This window comes from Sceloporus occidentalis, unplaced genomic scaffold (genome assembly GCF_023333645.1).
Source record: "Sceloporus occidentalis isolate IW3139 unplaced genomic scaffold, rSceOcc1.0.p SCAF_27, whole genome shotgun sequence".
NCBI classification, from domain to species: domain Eukaryota; kingdom Metazoa; phylum Chordata; class Lepidosauria; order Squamata; family Phrynosomatidae; genus Sceloporus; species Sceloporus occidentalis.
Window position 1 is genome coordinate 1447584 of NW_028317007.1, and position 26561 is coordinate 1474144.

The 26561-nt window shown below is 38.5% G+C and overlaps 1 protein-coding gene across 2 annotated transcripts in view; it reads right to left on the reverse strand.

The window, feature by feature from the left end:
• The window catches only part of LOC149299853 (protein diaphanous homolog 3-like), a 265720-nt gene that overhangs the window by 181490 nt on the left and 57669 nt on the right, over positions 1–26561 (reverse strand). For both annotated transcript variants that reach the window (XM_089485812.1, XM_089485811.1), the window contains exons 4-9: positions 21675–21749; positions 20810–20879; positions 19691–19827; positions 18900–19005; positions 1860–1970; positions 571–689 (exon numbers count right to left, since the gene is read on the reverse strand). In XM_089485812.1, coding sequence (XP_089341938.1) covers positions 571–689; positions 1860–1970; positions 18900–19005; positions 19691–19827; positions 20810–20879; positions 21675–21749 — 618 coding nt within the window. The remainder of the gene's footprint in view (positions 1–570; positions 690–1859; positions 1971–18899; positions 19006–19690; positions 19828–20809; positions 20880–21674; positions 21750–26561) is intronic.

Below are 26561 nucleotides of genomic sequence, written 5' to 3' on the forward strand. Positions count from 1 at the left end.
AGATAATATCACACTGAAACTGTTCAGTCAACTAATTTAATAGAACAGACTAGGAGAAACCATGACATGAACTGCCTTTATACTTTAGGTATAATATATAATGGCATCTTGGAAAAGTTATAAAGACCTGACAAAGATAGGCTTAAATGGTAGTTGTACATTTTTGTCAGCCTCCAGGACAGGGGCATTTCTACTGCTCATATACCGATAATATAGACACATCATTGTCACTGTCATTCTTCATGTGAAGGGAGGAAGAGATGATATAAGAATGAAGACGTTTCAGTGCTTCCTGTCTTTCCAGATTAGAGAACCCTACAAATACATAAGTAAAACGTTATTACCAGTGAGACACCATTAACAGCTTGTACTTTAGTCGGGTTGGAAATAGATGGATATCCCAGGTCACATTTTGCAGGGTCTTTGAGTTTATCAGTATGCTGAGAGTTGTATTCTCATTTGCATGGCTGGATTAATGGATCAGTGTTACAGAACACTCAAAATATGGCAAAAGAGGAGAAAGAGCGCCAAGGAAGCATAGCCCACATCTTGCATTCTAAGAAAGGATATTCCATTTCAGATCGGACATCATCGAGGCGGTGAGAAAACTCTATCATATCTTCTTCCTTGTGTTCATCAAATACTCTCAGCTGGATATCCAAAGCATCATTTCTTACAAGTTTCAATTGCTGTGCAGAACAAGCAAATCATTGAATATGTTAGACACAGAAGCGGCAAATATTTAACTAAAATCCTAGCATGACTTTGCCACACAACTATTACTTTTCATACTGTGTATTGAAGTCCTTTGTTAGAATTATTTTGCGCACTACAGGGATTGAGTTGACTTGTTAGTGAAGATTAAAATCTTTTCTTTTCAGGACAAAAGCAGCAGCTCATGCTGCTCAGGCTGAACCTACATATTCATTCTGGGACCTGTACGTAAAAAGGAGGGCGAGAAGACAAGAGTATTAAAGCCGAGATGGGAAGGGGCTGTCAATCTGAAGCTTTTTTGTTGAGAGAGTAGCCCTAAGGTAGATAATTACCCAAAAGATCCTAAAGGGGTACTCCCAAATGTTTATATATGTTTTGTAAGATTTCTTATTTTGCATGACATGTTTTCAATTAGCTGCGTATTGGCAGTGTTCTAGCTCGGTTACCTTAGCACAATCTACTAGATAAACAACAGTATGCCTTATCATACTGCCTGTGATAAACAATAGAGTCACTCGTAGTTAATCCGCCAGACACTGACTAATTAAAGTCTAAGGATGAACAGAGTTTTATCATATAGAATCAGCTCAGTGGGCTTTTTCGCCAAAAAAGATCCCCAAAATGTTACATGACTGACAATGAGTGTTGATAAAGGGTGGTTTGTTTGAGCAAAATGACATAAAACCAGGTTTGCTTCAATGCTACCAACATTTTGTATATAGCATTGCATTTAATGTTTAACGAGAAACATTTTTCCATGGGCTTTCCCATTTAATTAAAGACAGCACTCATGTGTTTAGGAAGGCAATCAACACATACATACAGTGTGTTAGAGGTCAAGTAAGGTCAAGTATATTTTTTTCACTTTCCTGTATCAAGAAACCATTATAATATTTAACAAGCTTATTTTACATTAGTGATTAACATTTTAACAAAACAAAACTCTTCAACCAAGAAGAAAAATGTATAAAATCAATGAATTGGCAAGTAACTAATAATACAGGAGTTATTCAAAGCATATAACATCCGTTCAAATGAAATAAAATTATTATTCCACATAAAAAAAGTTTCTGAAGCCCATTTCCCCACTCAGGTGTCTAGAAATTTAAATATTAATGTGAAAACAGCGACTGCAGGGCACTTACTGGCAATATCTCTTTCAATCCACAGCGCATAAATTCATTTCTGATGTGAAGTCTGAAGTCCAAATCATCAGGAGATGTTACGAGAGCATTGATGAGCTGCATGCAGGCGACCTACATCAGACAACATTGAGAAAATTAAACCCCCTTATTTCCGTTTCCAGTAGATTTCAACAGTAAGAAAGGTCATTACAGTCATATGAATTCTCAGTTTGCGGTTTAGGCAATTTATCGACCAAATGTGATGAATGTATTTTCCCTAAAAGGAGAAACCTGGGAAATTCAATCATGAGTACTAACATTGATTACCTTTTTGTAAATTAATAAACCACAACCAGAGAGGTGCTGTGGTTTTCTTTTTATACTTTGTCCCAAAAATTACGCAATCAAAAACCCCTTCAAAAAATTAATAAAATATGACAAACAGGGTAGAATAACATACTGCAGTTGGGTTACATTTGGAACACAGGCATACTTGTGATTTTGTTTTATCCTATAAAATATTCATATACATTTTCCTCCAATTAATGGTATTTATAGAATACAGTGGACAGAAAAAAGAAAAAAAAAAAAAACACTTGTGGCAATGGTGGGGGAACCCATCCGTTTGCACAGAAGACACCTCCATGTATTTCTCTGGTGTTTTCTTAAGCCCTTAATGTCAAAGCTTTTCAGCAAAATTGCTCTGCTTACCGTAATGAATTGCACTATAAAGGAAATGCAATGGGAAAAGGCAAAGAAAGTAGAAACCGGTGCTGCTGGCAAGCAGACAGAAATAATTCCCTCGAGTATTATTGCTCTACAGCTGTCACCTTGAAAGCCGGCAGCAATCTTCAGACCGTGCTCTTAGCTTAAAATCATGTTTTTCAGAGAACCAAGGACTGCCAGGGCTGCCCAATTTATGGCCATGGCATTTAACATTTTGGCCAGATAAAGGTAAAGCTTCATTCGCTGTATCGATTATCATATTTTCAAACAGCTTTACAGCCATTCTATGGCGTATAGATGAAGGTTGGATCAGCACTTTGCAAGCTATAAATATCTCTTTTACAAGGTTTTGAGAAAATGAATCTAGTTATTAGAATACCTCTAAAGCACCAGGATTAAAGGTTAATTTAATACAATAACAAAACTTAAAACACAATGAGTTGGTACATATAGACTAGGATTCCCATTTAAAATGCAAAGCCGACTAAGCAGTTTCACGTTTCCGTGATATGATTAGTTGGCATGCAAAGAAGACAGCATATTTAATTATGTTTACGTTAGCTTACGTTGAATTGAATGCTGAGCATGAGGGACACCATGCAGGATAAACGTACTTATAGGTCCATACCAGGTGGTCTGTTGGTTTATAGAGTCCCTGTACCAGAGCTAGTAGCCCTCAGGGATCCCATGTTAAAACACTCCACCGTTCTGCAAGTCTCAGTTATTTAATAACCAGAGTCATAGGGTAGTTGAGGCGAGATAAAATATTATATATATGTGTATATGGTATTTGCATTTTTTGGCGACTCTTGATAGGCCAATTTAAAAAAGAAAAAACACAAGTGATAAAGTGAGAGAATTGATGTTTAAACTTTGGACATTATCTGTTATCAATACTGTTCCACGTTCCCAATATATGTCTCATGTGTTCCACAATTAATTTTGAGAGATATATGATAGATCTTTTGAAAACAAATATTCTTAAGCCTCACACATTGCAGTGAACCACACACACACACACATACCACCAAGATCAACTTACCTTTCTCTAAATCAAGGAGCACTCCCAATCAGGGCCGCTGAGTATTAATAGGAGAGTGATCCAAGATCATTACTTTCACTAACATTAAATACAATCGGCCTGCCGTAGCATACGTCACACCTGCCTATATCCTATGGGTGGAATCAAAGCCAGAATTATGATACCCCCATAGTTACAATAGTAATGTTTGGCCCCTAAATCTGATCTGTAAGTGCCAAAATGATTACAAATTAGCTTGCCAAGTTCTTCTTAGTATAATACTAGTGTGTAATATAAGAAAAAGAGATACAGAATTGTTTAAAAAACTAGAAGATCAAGGAATCAGTGTTGCCCTTAATACAAACTTTATTGCCAAGGATTGTGTTATTTTTAAATGCAACAAAGCTTTATATAAACGATACTGGGATTAAAAGATTACCCTTAAAATGCTGCATGTTTTTTTTGTTCGGTTGCCTGTTTTATACAGAAATAAAAGACGAGTGAATATGAATTGTATATTCACACCTTAAGAGAGTAAAAGTAAATATGCGTGGTAACAGTACTCGAAACAGAAACCTACGAAAGAAACATGCTTAAAAATCTCACTTCAGCAATTCAATTCATGCCTGAATACAGGCCCACACACATCTATGTAATTCATGCAAACTGAATGTAGTTGATTCCAAAAAAACATTAGGCTGAGGTAGAACATTTTCCAAATGCGTCAGGCCAAAATCGAAATCACGTCTACCTGCAGCAAAAGTCATTTATAACAAACAATATTAACAAAATGTAATAGATCACAGGCCTAGAACCCAAAGCCAGAACATTCCTTGTTGTTATGAGTAACTGACATTGCAAGTAACTTCTAAAAGTTAGCCAACATTGTGTAATGCAATGAATCAAACTACGCACAGTATTTTATACAGGCTTAAAACAGTGACAGAATACATAATGCGCCACCGGCTTTGCTTATTTCCAGGCCAAAATTTTAAACACGACCATGAAAATTAATGCTGTTCCGTCTTACAAGATGACATTGACAATCCAGGGAACATTCTCGCAAAATAACTTCTCAGTGCATTAAAGGGTGTTCATACTGGGGCTATTGGGTTGGAGAAATCCACTTCTATAACGGGTAATGGGAGTGAAGCAAAGAGCTGTTACATTAGTGAATGGTCACAAGACGTATCATGCAGCGGGCACAGTGCGTCCTGGGGTGGGTTTTCGGTGCCGCTGAATGCCTCAATATCGAGGCAATTCAGTGTCACCGTTTAAAGCTTAGGAGGCAATTGTTTATCGCTTTCTAAGGTTATTTAATGCCATGACATCTCGGGCACGTCATTGATCGTTAAGGGGGATAAACAGTATTCACACGTGGACAAGGATTAACCAAGCGGAGAAGTGTTTGTTCAAAGAGAATTTGGCAATCGGCAGGTTATTATCAAAGTGCCCAGTTGTGTATCTGCTCTTTTTGTTTCAAGGGTTTCCTGACGGATCCAAAACCCAAGCATTCTCTGATCCATTCAAAGTCTCTCCTCCCCGCAATTCTCTCCAAATCAAAAGTACACAAGCACTCTTTCACAACTTAAGCCACACAACATCCAGATCGCTCTTCTGTTTCTCACAGGATAAGAGCCTCATTTTCCATACAATTTGATTAATCATAGTAACATAGTTCATAAGGTTGAAAAAAGACCAAAGTCCATCAAGTTCAACCTATATACATATTGTGTGCCTACTGTGTTGATCCAGAGGAAGGCAAAAAAAACCCTTATGAAGCAGATGCCAATTGCCCCATACCAGGGGGAAAATTCCTTCCCGACTCCAAATATGTCAATCAGAATAAATCCCTGGATCAACGTTCTGTCCCTATTAATCTAATATCCATAACTTGTAATATTATTGCTTTCAAGAAAAACGTCCAGGCTCCTTTTGAACTCTTTTATTGAGTTTACCATTACCACTTCCTCTGGCAGAGAGTTCCATAATCTCACCGCTCTTACTGTAAAGAACCCCCGTCTGTGCTGGTGTAGAAACCTTCTTTCCTCCAACCGTAGAGGATGTCCCCTTGTTATAGATACAGTCCTGGGTATAAATAGGTCCTGGGAGTGATCTCTGTACTGTCCCCTTATATATTTATACATAGTTATTAAATCCCCCCTAAGCCGTCTTTTTTCCAAACTAAATAACCCTAATTCTGATAATCTTTCTGGGTACTGTAGTCCTCCCATTCCCCTTATTACTCTGGTTGCCCGTCTTTGAACCCTCTCCAGCTCCACTATATCTTTCTTGTACACTGGTGCCCAGTACTGTACACAGTATTCCATGTGTGGTCTGACTAGTGACTTGTACAGGGGTAGAATTATTTCCTTGTCGTGGGCATCTATGCCCCTTTTGATGCACCCCATGATTTTATTTGCCTTAGCAGCAGCTGCCTGACACTGGTCGCTACAGGTAAATTTACTGTTAACTAAAACTCCTAAGTCCTTTTCCATGTCAGTCGTCCCCAGTGTTTTCCCATTTAATACATATTCCCAGCCTGGATTTTTCTTCCCCATGTGCATAACCTTACATTTATCTGTGTTGAACCTCATCTGCCACATCCCAGCCCAAGCCTCCAACCTATGTAGATCCATTTGTAATCGTGCACTGTCCTCTATTGGGTCCTGTTCTTTTTAATATATTTATTAATGACCTTGTAGAGGGATTTTATAGTAAAGTATCAATCTTTGCAGACGATACTAAGCTCTGTAACGTGGTTGTGCACCATAACTCCCAATGGTTATCGGCGGCTCGTTGCAATCAATAGTGATGCCGGATGCGCACTCCTGGAAATCTTGTATGGCTGGAGGACCATTATGCAGCTCTGTATAATTTAAACGGGGCCATTAACACACACAAAAAAATATACATTAATACATACACATTAAGAGATGAGAACCCTTCCTGTGAGTTTGGAATCCTGCATTATGATACATTTACAAAGCGTTCCAGGCAGGAATGGTGGGCTTTTGAGGACCTTGCTTGAGAGCTTACAATCTAAAGGAATAGTATGGGTAATTGAACCAAAACCATGTAAGCGGTTTGGGGGGGGAAAAGCCAGCAAGGATAACCCATGTAGATATTCCTAAAACAGTATAATGCAATCATAGGTATCAGGTGAGACGGTAAAAATGTGTTAAAAAAAAAATACAAAATTAGCCAATTTTATACTTTTATTTTATATTTAATATGAGTACTGGTTTCATACAAGTATTCATCCTTAATATCTAGTCTATGTTAAATGGAAAAAATGATCTCTTTAGACACTCGTGGGCGCTTAATCACTAACATCTTACAATCAACTTTTAAAAGTTAATTAGCAATTATAGACCTATTCCCATTGTCCTCAGAGCTTGAGTGAAAAAAGTGTAAATGACAGAATGATGTATTAAAACCTTAAAATTGCTTAGAATCTTGCAAATAACATGGCCTAATGTGAAATGTAAGATAACTGTTTTATAATTATGAATGCTTCTACAGATGTAGAAGTGGGTATAACACATTAACACGGTGCTTAGTACACTACACTTAGCAGGTCATCGGAAAGTTTATGACAATGAAGAAGGCACATTAGTTCCATTATTTACCATCTTAGATGGGTTTTTCTTCTTTTTCACTCTTGATGCTAAGGTCTCATTCACTAGTGCCATTTAACAAACAATGGGTGTATAAATAGGTGCATAGATAACTAAAGCCTCAACCAAATAAAACATTTTTATGAGGTATTTCTTAAAAATATAGTGAAAACTAGCTATGTGATTCATTGGTCGCATATAGGGTTTTATTTTGTTTGTTTAAAAATAATAAAAAAAGTGTGTGTGTGTGTGTATATATACACACACACACACAATTTTGATAACGAACAATCAGACTGTAATGTGGGATCAGGACCATTATTCAATTCAATATCATGAGAAAAGTTGACAGAAAAAAGTCACAATGATGCACTTTAATTTACCATAAAAATGAATGAACTGTCAGTTAGATGTTAGTGTGTTTATCTGCTTCATCATGGGAATGTGTTATAGCAGTTTTCCACCTGAACTGCTGGTCTGTGTTGATGTCATCCATACTCTATTATCACACCCCTCACTGAATTATGATGGGTCCACTATCAGCTTTACCAGAGTAGCTATAATGTGATGAACAGGCCCACTGTAGGCTCATCAGGATTTTTATACATATATATATAAATTATGAATGCTTTTACAGATGTAGAAGAGGGTATAACACATTAACACGGTATTTACACACACACACACACACACACAGATCAGCTACAACATTATGACCGCTGACAGGTAAAGTGAATAACACTGATAATCTTTTCATGGCATCTGTCAGTGGGTCAGGTATTATATATATTATCCTCAAAGTTGATGCGTTAGAAAAAATGCGTAAGGATCTGAGCAACTTTGACAAGGGTCAAATTGTGATGGCCGAGTCAGATTGTCTCCAAAACTGCAGTCCACGTGGGGTGTTCTTGGTCTTCTGTGGTCACTACCTATCAAGAGTGGTCCAAGGAAGGAGAAGCGGTGAAATGCCAATAGGGTCATGTGCGGCCAATGGCGGGCAAAGGCGGGTCCCATGTGGTCAAATCCAACAGACGAGCTGCTGTAGCACAAATTGATAAGTCAATGCAAGTCCTGATAGAAAGGTTTTATAACAGTGCATCACAGTCTGTTGTCTATAGCTGCAGACCAGTCAGTCCAGATCAGGATAGTCAGTCTGTCCCATGCCTTAGGCACCTACAATGGGCATGTGAGCATAAGAACTGAACCACAGAGCAATGAAAGAGGGTGGCCTAGTCTGATGAATCAGGATGCTCCAACTTTGTAGGAACAGTTTGGGGAAGGCCCTTTTCTATTCCAGCATGACTGTACCCCAGTGCGCAAAGCAAGGTCCATAAAGACATGGTTGGATGAGTTTGGTGCAGGAGAACTTGACAGAGCCCTGACCTCAACACCATCAAATACCTTTGGGTGAAGCTGAAACTGAGATATCAAGCTCGGCCTTCTCGTCCCACATTAGAGCCTGACCTTAAAAATGCTCTACTGGGTGAATGGGCAAGAATTTGCACAGAAACAATCCATAATCTTGTGGAAAACCTTCCCAGAAGAGTGGAAGCTGTTGTAGATGCAAAGGGGGGGACCAACCACATAATTTCTATATGTTTAGAATGCAATATCATAAAAGTTGGTGTAATGGTTAGTTGTCCCAAACCTTTGGTCCATAAAGCGTACTTTCACATACATTCTTCCGGTCCAGTTTTAATTTTGTGCTTAGGAGTTGTTGCCTCAGTCACTAAGGTCTATGACGCATTTATATTAGTTAGAGGTTAATAAGACTTGTATACTTTTACTATGCTCATACTCAACAAAAACAACTATTAAGAGCAACCATCATACCTTACGAGTCATTAGCACACAAAATGTCTTGGGAATGATTCCTTTCCATTTAATATAATACTTTCCATTTTAAGGTAATAATACTGTCCTACAAAGTGATACATTTATATTGTTTCTCTCTATACAGCAACCCATACAAGTCTCCAGCTTTTGAAAAAAGCTTTTTATTACCTGGTCTAATAATTCAAAGGGCAGTAGCGTGTAGAAAGTCTATAGCCAGGTTTGAGATTTAATGTTGAAAAACACTGGACAAAACCCTTATTTCACCAATATGCAACAGACACAGGGATCTTCGTTAAGGTAATCCAGTAACACATTGTGAACAAAGTCTACAGACAAAATAATGCCATAACAGGAGTATGCAAGTTCGTGCCTTCTCTGCCCGGAAAAGCAGCTAGCTAACCAAAGCGACAATATAACCGATAGAAGGTATATATACAAAGATCACCGAGAACTACACAGTGAATGAATAATGGGAAGGAATAACAATGCACAGAATACCGTATTTGCTCGATTATAAGACGAGGTTTTTTTTCAGAGCAAATGCTCTGAAAAATACCCCTCGTCTTATAATCGAGGTCGTCTTCTAATCAGACCTCAAAATGTCTGCTGGGGCCAGGCTACTTACCGGGCTTTGGTCGCGAGCAGCAGGAGAATAGGAAGCTAGAAGAGTGTCACATAACTCCGCCTCCCCCCTCCTTCCTCTGGGGGCGGGGCCAGAGAAGTTGCACTCACAGCCGGGCCCCTGCAGAAGTCTGCGAGTGAGAGATCTGCAGTTCAGGTAAGGGGGTGGGGGAGGGTTTTTGTGATTAATGTGTGAAGTATGTGTGATTAATGGAATGAATGAGTATTTAAATGTTTGTGAATGAGTGTGTGTTAGTATGGATGTGTAAGGGTGGTGGTAGCATGGCATAGGAAGGCTGTACTCACACTCCTGTCATCCTCAGGTTCCAGCATGTACTGGCTGCCTTGGCTTGATAGGAGTGTGATTGCTGTTAGCAGTTATATATATATATACCTCCAGAAATGCCTTTTAACCCCCTATATGCCACTCTGCCCCATGATATGCCTTTTAACCCCCTATATGCCACTCTGGCATATAGGGGATTAAAAGGCATATCATGGGGCAGAGTGGCATATAGGAGGGTATAAGACATTTCTGGAGGCAGAGTGGCATATAGAGGGTTAAAAGGCACATCATGGGGCAGAGTGGCAAATAGGGGGTATAAGGCATTTCTGGGGGAAGAATGGCAACCCTGGGGGCAGATGTGCATAACTGAGGGGGGGCAGGTTGGCAAATAAAAGGAAATAAAAAAAATATATATTTTTCTCAATCATAGCTTTTATTAAATATGAAAATATTGTTTACATGAATTAATATTTACTGGTAAAACTTTTTTTTCCTATAGGGTAGTCTTATATTCAGGCTTTTTGTTTTTTTCCTAAATTAATATTTAGATTTTGGGGGTCGTCTTATAATCAGGGTCGTCTTATAATCGAGCAAATACGGTAATTATCCCATTGACACACAGCATCTCAGAGCTACTAAAGAACTGCCGTTATACTGCTTAATCTTATAAGGTCTCTGAAAACGGCTGTGACACAGACTACAAAAACATCAGAACCTCTAACGCAGAGGAACCAAAAGAAAGGCAACTAACCAGAGTCCACTCCAAAGAAAGTATAATAAAGGGAAAGGCACAAGACAACTGTATAGGAGTTCCTATTTTCAGCACACACAGTCAAAAATACTTTCGTACCATTCCGATATATACATGCACTTGTTTTAACAAGATCTCCTATGAGGTCTGGTAAAATATTCCTAAATATGAATAGAATTGGCTTTAGCATGTGATGGCAGGCTGGATGCCGAAAAGGGGTTTCTGTGATACACCGCAGCTTTGTTTCGCACACACTTATTACATTCTGACACATCCCATATGCTGGTTTAGGTGTTTGCATGCTTTTATACAGGAAAAATTGCTTCGGAACACACACAGCGAGATAGTCCGCACGGACCAATAAACAAATTGTATTACTTGTTACCTAATAAGAGCCTCAACAATTCTACGGAGATTTCAACTGAAAGTCTCTGTGTGAAGTTGATGAAAATGGATCACAGGAAAAAAACAGTAGCTATATATAATTGGATTTTACTGTACGCGGTAAAAATTCATTACTAAACGTTATAATCCTCCCTATAAAATCTGGGTTCAAAGAAAATATTTAATTGTAAAATAAAATAAAACATTTACATTTCAGAGATAAAGTAAATAATAAACAAAAACCGTATGTTACACTCCAGTCTCAGGATGGAATACAGGAATATAGCAATAATGGGCTGTTTATAAATTGCTTCTCCCACCTATTGGTCCCTTTAAAGTGACCGCACGGGGTGTATATTAAGAAGGCATTGGATAAAGCACAATGTACAACCTATATAACAAAGGTGAACATACCAAGTAGCTCTTCAAATGTTTCAAATACAGTTTTAAAAAAACTCCCACAATACTCATTGAAACGTACTCACCATATCCGAATTGACAACTTTAAAAACAAACCTAACCATACAATTCTTTCTTAATGTCTGAGCAAACATAACACCTAAAATAAAAAAAAGTAAACACGTGCAAGAGATATTCAGGATCTCCAGGACCAGGCTATTTCCTTAGACTGCAGAGCTGTGTTCTTCAACTTTCCTTTTCCATGACCCAGTAATACATTACATTCACTTACTCTTCTATTTGTGTGTTTACAAGAATCATTTTTTTTTTACCCATGGGGCAAAGTCTGGCCAAATAGCCCAGTAATATATAATTATAATATATAGTATAATTGTAGTCTTTAATAAGCTCAACAGACACTGGCCAGTATTGTTCATCAGACTGACCAAAAACACATGAAAGGCATCCACAAAGTGGCACAGTGCTTTAAACCAGGGCTCGACAAATCCCAGGCGCCAGGTCGCCATGGCGACAGAGAATTTTGTCCTGGCGCCTAGGTTTTGTCAGCCTCTTACATCCAGAAATAATTGTGGATGTAAGAGGCTGAGTCACCACACGGGGGCGCTGCTGCTATCTGCCCAGGAGTCTGGGCAGACAGCACTGCCACTCCGAGCCCGCCCCCGAGCCTGAGATCACTCCCACGGAGTGATCCTGTAGGCTGAAACCCCGGTTGCTGGAAAACCAGCAATCGTGTTTTCAGCTGCCACAGGCAGCTTCCGGGAAGGGGTTTGTGTTGATTGGGCCCCCACACAAGTGTGGGGACCTGACCCAACACCCCCCTGCTGCCTGATCGCTCCATGAGAGCGACAGTGCAGCGTTAACCCCTTCAATGCCGCGATCGCGGCATTTAGGGGTTAATTCCCGTTTTGTATGGGACTCTGCTGCTGGTGGTCAGGCAGACCAGCAACAGCAAAAACGAGCCCCCACAAGCCCTTTGACGATTCCTGTAGGCATGGAAGCCTACAGTCGTCATCAAAGAGACTCCCCCTGCAATGGCTGGTCTATAGACCAGCAATTGCTTCCCAGCTGCCAGAGGCAGCTTCAGGGACCATGAGAGTGACATGAGAGTGACAGTGCAGCGTTAACCCCTTCAATGGGTTCAACCCCCAAAGACAATGGGTTCTTTGGTCTCACCATGAGTGTGGAGAGCAGCCCCAACAACCCCCTGCTGCCTGATCGCTCCATGAGAGTGACAGTGCAGCGTTAACCCCTTCAATGCCACAATTGTGTATGACACATTTGTGGCATTGCAGGGGTTAACATTTGTCCCCACAAGCTTGTGGGGACTAAATATCAGTCAATGCTGTGCTCCAATGGAACATCAGCATCAAAGAGTTAAAAAAAAAACCCAAAAAAACCCACAGCACTGACCTGAAAGTCCAGGGTGCTTCCAGGTCAAACGCTGTGAGTTTAGTAAGTGGGCTGATGATGATCAGATCACTCCTGACCAACTGTTAGTTTAAGAAAATCCTGGCTCCTAACTTTTTTACCTGGCGCCTAGATTCACAACAAATTTGTCAAGCCCTGCTTTAAACATTTCACCAAGATAAAATGTATAAACAGAATGGGGTCTGGTTAAACAAATCACTTTTGAAACTTTCATATAAAGCAACCCCCTTAGTGTAAAAAATAAAAAAAAATAAAAAAATCCTGCTCTGAATCTATAACTTGAAAAGCTTCAAGGCACTTTAAGGATTTTAAGTGGACATACAAATAAGGACAACAGCCATCACATCACGATTCCTAACCCCCTGTTATATTCCTGATATGATCCAACAGGGTATAAGTAGATGAAACTCTCTGGCTAATGCTGTTCTTCCACATGTTACCATCAAAGCTATGAATACAGAAGCAGACATATGCAAACGAAGGATCATCTGTAACATTGGATATGGAATCAAGAAGTGACATACTGCGTCTACTTATCTCCAGTTCGCGGACAAGAATTTGCACATTTTCAATTAACATGAACATGATTGTTTTTTGACATGTCTATATGGACACGGGGATTTTATTTTGCTTGCTCTGCTGTACAGTTGAGGGCATTTGTCACCCATGTTCACACTTTACCACTTCAGATGCACAACTCCCAACATTTCAAATGGTCAAAAAAGGACACTTGTTTTATGGAGTTTTTCTAGAAGTGTGGCTAGGGAGTGGTGTGTTACATTTATCTATTTATGAAATAGACGTGGGCATTTTTGAAGAAGAATACTATATTTTATTTACACTTTATAATTTGCAAGCACATTTCCTTCTGTATTTATACACATTCTGTCCCCCAGGAACAAAAGGAGGCGGATGGATTTCAGCTTGTAAGAGTGACTTGGGTGGTATGCAGATGATCAACAGTTTTAACACTTTTTACCACACATGTAATATTGTTTTGCACTTAAAAATATTGTTTCCTATCCAGTTGGACTGTACGTGGAGGTTGATGTCTCGCCCATAAATATCTGTAATGACAATTTTAAAGCGCAATTGCATTCTTGTAATCAATATGACAGTTATAGCTGTTAAGGGACAACGTACAATTTAATACACCATTAACAAACATGCTTTCATACTGATGCAGAGAACATTGAAGGTCATTTATCTATGTCAAGTCACAGAATAAACCTGCAACCTCACTATCTTTCTTTGATTGATATAACACAGGAGTGGTTGGTGAACACACACCTTTATCATGGCTAAATCTAACCTTTAGGCAAGTCACACAACTGTCGGGGGCACCATCGTGAGTGGTTTTTTTCTCCTACGTTAGAAAGCAGATGCATGCAGGAGCAAGGTGTTGGAGACCTAAAAAGGCTGGAAATCCCATGCTAAAAACATAGTTTGTACACACTGGTAGATTTTAGAAACAGCTCTCCAGACATAAATGTACACATACATCTCCATTTCATTCATATGAATATATATATATATATGTTCTCACACACACGTACTTTCATAACTGGACATTCACAATAGTTAAAAATATTATGTTAAAATCATGTTTAGAATGACTTCACTCTGTGTCCTCTGATTTGCACCCCTGCCATTGTTGCCTTTGTTTCACCCAGTGACAGATATTTAGGTCTATTGAGATGCAGTAGGAGTCGTTCCACGTTACACTGTGCCATGGCAACTGTCCTAGCAACAAAAATTGAGGTCAAAACTCTAGTTTCTCTACATGAATGTGATAATCTACATAAAACATGGTATTAGGCATAAGAAACCAAAATTCTGCTATTTAGATTCTGCTTTAATTAGACCAAAAATAAACCTAGAAATTCAGAACATGTGTGCCAGGGGAAACATTAATTTCACGATTTCAACCTATTACATCTTTAAAAGCAGTGATATAATATAGAATATTTAAAAGGGTCCTTGCAATAAAGCTTTTGGTTCTATAACATTAATTGAAATCATTGGTTACTTCAGTATAAGTACATGAAACACTTTAGTATTGTTAAGCATTTACGTGCTCCAAACGTTTCTGTAGTTATGTTATAATAAAATTAAAAATCTAAAAAAAAGGTTCCATGAAAAGCACAGCAATTTCACAGTGCTGCCTCTCTGTAATGCCAACATGCTTGACTTATGTCCCGCCAAGAGGAGAGATAAAGGCACTGATGACACAAAGGGTAGCAGCCTATGACTGTTAATGAAACTTAAAGCATCTCATTATAATGCAGGACTCGGTGATCTTATTTATTTAACTCAGAAAACACAAATGGATAACATCGAGAGCAGGGTGAAGTTTTTATGCAGGGCTTTTATTTAATTAGATGCCTTAGCAAAGCATGCACAGTAGTGTGAAAAAGAAAGTACACCCTCTGAATCCTATGCTGTTACACATGAGGACATAATCATCTGTTTTATTCAACAAAAATAAAGCCAAAATGGAGACGCTGTGCATGGAAAGCGAAGCATACCTTGTTATTCAATAGTTTGTAGGACCACCTTTAGAAGCAATCACTTGAAGTAATCGTTTACTGAAAGACTATCAGTCTCTCACATTGTTGTGGAGGAACTCTTCTTTATAACGTTGGTTCAGTTTATTGAAGTTTACAGGGCATTTGTTTATGCACAGCTCTATTAAGGTGCCACCACAGTATTTCAATCGGGTTGTCAGGCACGTACCGGCAGGCGGGGGCGAACTACGAGATCCCAGGTCCCGGCATCATCTCGGTCGGCTGGTTCTTCACTCCCCCGCGCGGGGCGCTAGGGAAGATGGCGACGGAGCGGCGCCGGGTTCCGAGAGGGGTGTGTGCAGAAGGGAGGCGTGGCAGAAGAGGGTATTACTAGAGGGGCGGTGCTTCCAATGTGATCCCTATAAAACCTCCAAGCTACCTTATGGCAGTGCTCAGATATTCTGAGACGCTCTGTGTGCTACATAGTGTTCCTAGTGCTGTGCTCCTGTCCCTATTCTAAACCTGAACCTGACCTTGGCTTGTACCTTGACCACGCTTCTTTGGATTGCTGCCTGAACCTGACCTTGGCTTGTACATTGACCACGCTACTTTGTCTTGCTGCCTGCACCCGGTCCTGGACTGTTTCCTGATAACGCTATTTGGAACTTTACCTGTTCTGATTCAGCATTCCCTCCGGTCACCCTGCATATCGGGCTCTTCCTCCTAACGTAACACAGATACCCAGTGGCGTCCAACACGGGTTGAAGTTTGGACTTTGAGTGGGCCATTGCAAAACCTTGATCCTTTTCCTTTTTTAGCCATTATGTTGTACATTTGCTGGTGTGGTTGGGATCATTGTGCATGACAATTTCGGCCAAGCTTTAGCTGTCGGACGGGACGGCCTCACCTTTTACTCTACAATACTTTCACATACAGAGGAGTTCATAGTCAACTCACTGAATGCAAAACAAGCCCAAATAATCATCACTCCACCACTGTACTTGACAATTGCCATGATGTGTTTGGTTTCTGACAAACGTGGCTCTGTACATTATGGCCAAACATCTCCACTTTGGTCTCCTTGGTGCAAAAGACACTGTTCCATAAGTCTTGTGGTTTGTTCAGATGCAACTTTGCGAACATAAAGCCATTTTATTTTTAGAGAGAAGAGGCTGCCTTCCAAATAAGCCAAAGTTGTTCAGTCTTTTTCTATTCATACTAAACGAATCATGACATGGTGTAATATGTCATGTTCATCTCAGGTTGTATTTGCCTAATTTTTAGACCTGCTAAGGAACAGATGATTGTTGTGTCCTAATATGTAAAACCATAGAATTCAAAGAGGGTGTATTTTCTTTTTCACACAACCGTATACTACAAAAGTATATACAGCAGAATACAGAATACAGCAGAAAATAAAATAAACTGGACAGGGAAAGAGGCACATTTAACATGATCAAGAATGTATCAGAGGTAAGACTGCTTAACATGTACACGTTTCAGTGAGCTGCACACATCGTACGTTGGTTACTGTGTAGCACTATTTATATTACCTGTTTCACTGTATTTGCAGTCTTTGCATAGGGAAAGTGTTACACTCTGAGGTTTAACACAGGGTTGTATTTGGACATGGCAAGCTAGAAGGGATAAGACCACACTGTTGCGCAAAGGAATTGTATCTACATAACCGTATCTCCTATCATCCAAGGTAGCCAATCAGTGACAAGAATCAGCAGACCACGAAGGAGGACAGCTTCAGGGCTGCACCTTCTACCTCCGGTAAGGACTATTGTTTGCTTTTAAAAAATGCATATTTATCTACTCAGAGTACTTTAATATGCATTATTTACTAGGGCTGTCAGGGACAGTAAAGCCGTCCATTAAGAAACAGGGAATACTAACTAAAAAGAATTATATAAAAATATCTGTTTGAGCCTACACCTTGAATTTTCCTCAGAACATGTAGTACGTTTAAAACACAAGTAATTACTTTACTGCTCTACAAATATGTATGAATCTATATGCAGGAGTCATTACTAAGCACTTCAAGCCTATGTGAAGGAGAATCTTTTATAGGAAACAAATTTATTATTGTTTTACAACGTATGCTTGACCTTGGATACATAGAAAAAAACAGTTATGTACATATGATTCCGTTGCACAACAGTGTCGCTTTATCCCTTCTAGCTTGCCATGCGTCAAAAGTTGCAAAAAATTAAGATCAGAAACAAAAAAGGCGAAATATAGGCCACATCTTCACAGTGTTACTTTTTAAATTAAAATCTTTTTTGCCAGCTTCCCTTTTCGCTCCCTCGATAAGAGGGGCAGATGTGTGAAAGGGTAGCTACAAGTGTGTAGCCCTAGTATCTGTATCAGAGGAATCCCCTAGATTGTAAGCTTGTTTGAGCAGGGACCCCTTACCCTTCTAACACCAGCTAACGGGGACACAGGTGACACTAAATGCCACTTTAATGGTGTGTTGTGCATTGATTAAGGCTCTCCGTGATATTACTTGGCAAAAAAAACCCTTAATGACTAAGGTATTTCCAACCATAATCATCTGAGCTTTTTTGTTATTTTAACCACAATTTCTTTCTTGTGGTAAGTGTATTACTGGTTACATGCATTACTGGTCTTTTATCGAGCTTTCCTAGCTTTAATATGGAAAAAATATATTAAAAAACATGTTTGCATTTTATTTTTTAAACAAGTTCCCCTCCATTATGTGCATTAATGGCCCAAGTACAGTAACACCTAATACACACAGGGATTTATTTTTTTTTACATACTACCTACTTTTTATGTTTTCTTTGCACTTTTCCCTCATTTTGTTTCATTTTTATATATATATAATTATCTTAAATGTTTTGGAGTGACAATAGCTTTGGTTTCTTCATAAATCATAGGGGGGTTCTTGTAAGAGTTTATAACCATATGATGTCTTGGTATATGCTTGGAGTCTGTGTGTTTTTGTTTATTTTTCATGTTAACTAATTTAAAAAAAAATATTTTTAGCATATTTGTATTCACTAGTATTGACGTGTAATTGGCATTCATTTCATCTGACAGCACAGCTCCTGTAGACTCCATGCTGTGACAGCAGGGAAATGTCATTGCTGGTACAAGAAGGGGCAACCTCCTTTGGGACGTAACAGACAGTATATATTACATATGGGTTAATACGTAATATCATAATGCATAATTGAAATGCAAATATTTACAAGACCTCAAAACAAACATTTATAAGTTTAATAAAAGTTAAAGTACAAAACCCTTTCTAACAAAGGTAACATGCTTCCCTTGTCCCCTCCAAGGCAAAGCCACTCCGCGCTTCTCAAAAAGGTCAAGTTCTCTAGAAAATATTCTTGCTGCATTATCAGTTGTATATATAAACATAAACATGTAGACAGCTGCAAAATTAAAAGCCTATTTCAAACAGAGTATTAACAGCCAACACAAACCTGTAGATGCACTAAATTATGATGAAGGCCTTCTACGATTGGGCTGAACCGGATAATGCCCCTTTCTTCTGCGGCTGTAGTTATGGCTTCCAAGACTTTTTCAACACTAAAATGTAATAAGATACATCATATTGTGTGATAAAAATGTCACAGCACCAAACATCCAACAAAAAAAAATCCCAAATCATTCGATAACACTAAAAAAGTATAACTTAGCAGATTGCTGCAAGGACACAGCAACATTTACGATGACAGCATTGTTTGTTATCATCTTGTTTCAGTATTCTTCATAAATTCAGGAAATCTAATTAAATCACTTCAAGCAGATGGTTAGAAACAAAGAACACAAGAAATCCCAATTCACTGTCGAACAGAAGTGAGAAAAAAAATATATTTATTGCTTGTTAACAGTGTACTTCTGTCCTGTAAGAGATACAGTTCCAAACAAGACATAATTAATTCACTTTTCAAAGGTAACATCTTACCATGTGATTGCTGGATATCTCCCTGATGAGGGAAAGCAATTACGTTGTAATTGTTATTGATGAGTACACATTAAATTGTAACTATTAAAAAAAACCTTGGAAATAATACCCTTAGTTCCAGTAAGTATTTTGAATGCAAACCAACATCCTGTCTCATCAATAACAATCCTAACAAAATCTACTACAAGACATGTTTATGAATACATTTTGAAATATTACCATACAGAAAGACAGATAACAGGGAAAAAACAACAATTTCCATGGTAACAGAAGAAAAGTTGTGAAACATAATAAACAATTACTTACATGTTTTCTTCTCCAACGATGCATATTGCCGACAACAGTTTTACTACATCGGTCATCATGTTGGCCTGCTTAGGTTCCATGGCTTTGGCCAATAACGATAGACTCCTTTCTTCTCCCATGATCCTGTCCAATCCATACTGAAGACACAAAATAAGATGATATAGTTAAATGTGCAGAAGGCCATGTAGTTTAGAATTAAATCATAGGAAATACAACTAACAATCCATGCTCCCCAGTGACTAAGGACAGAAGGGGCGACCTGGAATTCACAAAATGCACACAAGGTACACACACAGATTTTTCTTCCCATAACATCCTTCTTAACTAAAAACATTCATCCAACAGCCCAAGTACACTGCCTTGGTGTTAAACTTGACTCACTCTCCTTCTGCTTTCAAATCCTACCGCCTGAACTAACAAAATATTTCTTGAATCTGTCCTTCCTGAACACAATATATTACTAAAATAATAATAAATTCCTTTCTGATCTAACATTCTTTCACCTTTCACTATTCAGATGCATTCTGTACACCTATACAATAATTATTACCTGTTGGCCACTAGACTAGTCTCTTTTTCCTCCTGAACCTTACCTACAAAACCCTTAATACTGTGCCCCCTTTAACTCTGCTCCAGCTTCCAAATGGCCCCCTAACCACCCAATTAGCACATTACTGGTATTACTGGTAACCTTCTCTCTCCCCCTGTTATAATAGTGCTATGGAATCTGTAGGTGCTCTACAAATAAGATCTATTACTTCTCTTGTTTGATGTTAAATGATTTTCACACAATACATAAAAACACAAGGTTTTAAACATTTCCAGATCCTTTCTTGAAAATCATTGGTATGCTTAGGAAAACAAACCTTCGTAGATCTGTCATTTTATTTGATGTCGGCAACTATCAGTACCAGCTTTAGTGCCAGATGGCAATGAAGTATTCAATAAAAATTTACCAACAAGCCATAATTTTTCATGATTAAAGAATTAGCTTGGGGAAGGATTTGCACTTTTTACAAAACCAAGAATGAAGTTTGTAACACTGCATTTAGCTATGAATTAAATCCTGCCGAGTAGGCAGAACAGCGCCTTTAAGTAACATTACAGCATACACATTACCTTGTTGTTCATGAATGCCTTTAGGCACTGAATGACTTTGTGCTGAATCCGGTTTTCAATTTTTTCATGGCTAAATCAAATGTGAAAGATGAGTGGATTATTAAAATTATCTGCATTCAATTATCCACATTTGTATTTTGATAGCATTGTATTTACGCTATTATTCCTGTTCTACCATATCTAACAGTACTTAAGGACTACAAAGAAATGTAACTTTGAGATTACAAAAGATTAAAAGGGTAAACTTTTCATGTTAAAAAAATAAAATCTTTATTCACTCGAACATTAGGCACACATTTGTCAGTTTATTATATATATATATTCAGGTTAGAGCAATAAAGTTTAAGGCCAGATTTGGTAACTGAATTGAGTACATTGTAAATTCATTTAGTATAACAGATTTGACACAGAATCCTTAGAACATACACAGATCTAAGGATTATATAAAGATTCAGGGGATTATTCAAGTATAATACAAAATTCTAGCCAAAAATTGGCCTCTCAGGGACTCATTTATTAAGTTGGGAAGAAGTCTATTTTAATACAGACGAACCATCTCAGTTAAGTGTTTGAGAAGTGTGGATTTTCAGAGAACCCGGAGAGGTTGCCTCCAATTTTAAGAGGCATTCCATTCACTAAATCAGGAATTAATATCTAGTTGTTTTTTTTAAATTATGTTAGTACTGGTGTCCATCAGATCAGCAAGCATGTTCTCTGAATCCGTAGGGCTCCCCAGTGCTTGTTGTCCCAGTATTCAAAAAGGAGGCAAAATCAATCACTATCCAAATACACAACATAATTGTATATACTTTTAATATATTACATATTTTTTAGCTAAAGTTATATGCGTTAAAAAACCAATTACCATTTGCCATCCACCATCCGTTCCAGAATATCAAGCAACAAGCCTAGACCATCGTGTCCAAAGCTTTCGACCCAGCTAAAATAGAAAAAAAATGTACATGTGAAGAAATGTTTGACGATACAACCAGAGATATTCACAGATCACCTATTCTATAGAAACCCAAGCTTTTGCTACACCCTGCATTGTTGCAATTCATGTGTTTAGGAATGAACCAAGGGCTCATTCTCCAGTTACCAACTCTACATCTCAAGGGGTAGATAGGATAATTATACTGGTGATGTAGAACTGTTTCACACAAAGTGTCCTCCTACACAGTATTATATCCTTTTATTGTATATGATTTTAGGCATACACCATTATGTGTTTGGTGTGGCCTTCCATTTTCACGATGTCTTATTTTGTTGCTATGTTTAATGTTACCTTGCTCCACACATGTTTAGGGAGCACAGGCTGCCATCTTAAAGTTTACTCTTCCAATCTTATCGCACCATACCCTACAGGGCAGTGCCTTTTTCCTCTACTGAGGAATTTATGCTTTTGTAGGTCTCCTTGCTAGACCAATTAGCCCACTATCTTATTCTATTTATCTCTCCCCTTTCAGCTGTCTGCTCCTTCCAATTCTACCCTCCCATTCCCCCTTTGTGGACCTTTGCAATATTGCAGAACGATTACATGCCAATGTAAAAACTTAAATGCATCTATTTAGATATTAGGAGGTTGAGTATTCCTGAGAAACGGTCGAAACAGTTATCCTACTTAAAAGCACAACACATTCATTGCATTTATTCAGGAAATTCATTTTAAGGCAGATAAGCAACCAAACCTGGAAAAACAAAAAGACTTTATATCCCTCGGTATTGTACTAACACCATGGGTAAAAGTCTAAAGTGGTGGCGTTCATCGCGCAGACCTTCCTCAGCTGTCAGAGAGGAGAGTTCCCCGCAGCGCTGCCGGGAATTCTCTCTGACAGCCGGGAAAGGTCTGCGCAATGAACGCAGACAACCCCCGCTGCTAACAGCACCTCCTTCCTGCTGCAGGGGAAGTTGCTTACGCGAATCGCGTAGACGTCCACCCGCTGCCCTGACTACAAAAAAAATATTTTTCTCAATCAAAGCTTTTATTTATAAAAAAAAAATTGTTTACATGAATTAACATGTACTAGTAAAATTTTTCCTATAGGGTCGTCTTATATTCAGGCTTTTTCTTTCTCTCCTAAATTAATATTCAGATTTTGGGGGGTCATCTTATAATCACATATACACATATATACACACTCCAAACTCTCCATTCACATTCCGTGTTCTTTCTTTAGGCTTTGGCACAATTTTATGACAGTTTTTGTTTGGGATTAAAAAATGCCCAGACTATACTCTCTTCACACAAAACAGAATTAATGGTGGTAGAGTGGTCTGTCCCTGCCACAAAATCATGGATTTCAATTGAACAGAGAGCTTTGTCGGCACCCATCCCCATCATAGTACGGTCTCGCACTGTGCTACAGCACCCAACAATACTCCTGACATCTTGGATTCTGCGGTACTCTCTCAGGTGCTCACAAATTATCCGATTTAGATTGCATTTTCTTTGACGTCAGCTAAAAAATGTCAGGTCTGTTAGCCCACACCAGTTGTTACCTGACAAACCCACTACTTTTGAGAAACTATGCATGCTGAAGGCCCCACGATGACATCTGCGCACCTGGGTGCACACTTGCTGCCACGTACTCAAAACCTTTTAGTTACAACTTTGGGAGGGAGACTTACAGATTTGACTGACTACTAACCAGTGGCGCAAAATACTGATATACTCATCCAAAAATTTTCTATCTCCAGTAAGATTGAGGAGACGCTTACTATAAACTTCTTTTCAGATGGCATCATAGGACTGTGGATATAGGAATCACTCAGAGATCTTCTCCACATCTGGTGGATCTGCCCCATGATTACCCCATTTTGGGATAGTTTTGTCAGTAGCATGACAAGCGGGCGACAACGCTAGATAACTCACCCGCTAGGATTTTGAACAATTCATCTACTAAATGCCACAAGGGCTGTTATACCCGTGTACTGGAAGCAATCCATCACAGCACCTTTACAACACTGGTTACAAAAGGTTGAACTTATCAAAAACATAGAAGATCTGGTACATTGGTACATATCCCCCAGGGCCGTGGGGCCCAACATGAAGAAAGGTGGTTCCACTGGAATCATTCATGGCGTTCGATGACTTGAAATGCATTTTTTTTTCTTACCTTTTTTTGGCGTAATATCTTTCCTTGCTATTTCGCGTATAGGCCATATCTTATGATAATGCAGATTATTTTGTTTCCAGTTATGTTCTGTATTATGGCTTGTTTTTGCCCTGATTAAACCAATAAACAAACACTGGGGTTTTGAAAAAGAAAAAAAAAATCTGGTATGGAGGAGCATCTTCAAGCCGTGATCAGGCACTTACATGTTAAGCTTGGAGGGTGCAACAGACATACCAAAGAACTTTGGGGCATTTTAGGTGTTGACTGTTAAGAATCATATATGTTGTCTGTAAAAGTGCAGCAAGAACTGGAATCCTAAACCGTATTTATTTCCTTCTTATCCTGGATCATCTTGATTATCCAGTACCAGAGATTTGCAGCAAAATGGGCCCTGAGGCAAATTGTGATGACCTCTATGGCCAGGAAAAAAATGCCATCGTATTCACTTTACCACTTATCGTGGACACACTGAAAAGCAGAAAATGCTGGTGGTAAAACCACAGCGGACAGACCTACAGTCTGCACTTTAAACACTTAATAATCAACTCAGAATTCCAAATACTTTAAGGAAACAAAAAACGGCTATATTTTACTGAACTTCAAGGGAATTCATAGCTTTCTGTTGTACGTCCTTTAACAGGACACGGAATAATGTATAGATTCTATAAAGAACTGGTAAAGTGGGAACGATTTCATGATTGTATTCTGTTTTTTACAAGGATTAGGCACAGACATGTATGAAATGAAATACCCTTGAGTTCTGCAAATGGCATACACAATACCTATTGTATTAAGCTTATAAATAAGTTTTCAAGGCTACAATTAATTTCAGTAATACGAAGCCCTATTAAATCTATATATAAGATAAAATATTTGGCATGTGTTTGTGAGGAACGGTAGATGCTCAGTAAAGACATTTTATTTTGGAAACCTCTATTACACGTTATTTAATAAGTAAAAAAAACTAGAATAACTGTGCTCGTATTTAACCTAGGCTCAAAATTGAAATAGATAAAAACTATAGTAGCCTTTTTAAGAGTTTTATTAGCTGCAACCACCGCGAACTCCATGTATTTGTGTTTTGGGAAGGAAACCAGGTTCTAATGAAGACAAAAAAAAGAAAGTTTATAACATCATGGCTCTTTGTATTGCCATTCTGTTTTCGTACTTTAATAATCAACAAGCCGTATGCCTTCAAGCATCTCATAATCAAATTCAAGCATGTATGTCAGTGTGAATTTCAAGGTGCAGCAAAGAGGCCTTTGCCTCAATTCAATTTGTTTGAAAAGGCTAGGTACCTACACCGAGCTTAAATTAATTTCTTTTTTTTTTCTCCAGCAGGATGAACTATTATCCCAAGGGGTGCTTGATGTATGCACAGAATTTCAAATTTCTACTTCGTACTTGTTGACAGCGTTCCTAGACAAACCGCAGTTATTTAAATCTGAAGGGCTATGAATAGCACTTTAAGAGAGTGGATTATGGAAGAATGTCAAGAAAAGCAAACGACAATAAGATATCACCATGATATCAGTGCGAAAGGTATTATACAAAACATTGAGACAACCTGGAACTGCAATAACCCTGGAAATACTGCCAGGGAAGAAAGTCAGCCATGATGATGAAGATGTCAAGGTTCCAACCAAAAAGCAATGTAAAAGGCATTCATTTACTAAATAAGGGTGCCACATCCCTGTGTTTCTATAAATATAAAATATTCTGTCTGACCATGGGGAAAACCCCAAGACAAATATTTTATAAGGCAGTCAGAGAAAGTGATAGGGGATATATGGTAGAGCTCCATGTTAGAGCCTAACTGAGATAAGATTAAATCTGATGTCCCTAAAGGTTGGGGGATATTCTAACCAATGCAAGACAGACCTTGAATTCAAACTCATAACCTTTAAAGACATCCAGAATACTGGACATAAGTGCAAGGAAAATTAAAGCATGTATTGCTTGCTTGTGTATTTGGTCCCTTTTCCACATTCCTCTCTAGATAAGGATTTTACAGCCTGTACAAACACCTGTATATAGGTGTAGAAAGGGCTGGTGACGTTACAAAACCTGATATATGCTCTTTAAACAGGGAACTGAAAATTTAGAGCATTCCAAATAATACATCTATGTTCTTCTCACTTTAATACGAAGTTTATTTCTGTTATTTTCTTTTGAACAGTATATAAGAGTGCCACCTTGCTGTAGCATCATGTTTCGCTGCTGTAACCTCAGATAATTAAGAAAATGGCTTTACAGAAGAACTGAGAAGTTCGCCATTTGTAGTGCATGATGTGCATGTTTACTCTGCCAAAACAATGAATCCTGGGTACTGGCAGAACGCCACATGCTCCTGCATACAAGCTTCAATCAAATGAAGAAAAAAAATGCAAATTGGAAAAACAAGCCTGGATCTTCCTTTAGAGAAGGCTGATGTGATGTCCGGGCTGGGAGATTCTATATAATGGTAAAAATGAACATGTGACATTATGATTTTCAGCAATGAGCTTTTGCTGCACCTGGGAAAGGAAAGAAAGAGGAAAAATGCTAGAAAGAGAAGAAATAGAAGAAAAAAATCTGCTTTTGAGTCCTCTGCAACTGTCTCTCAGACTCTTCTGCGCTACCTTACAAGCAGCATT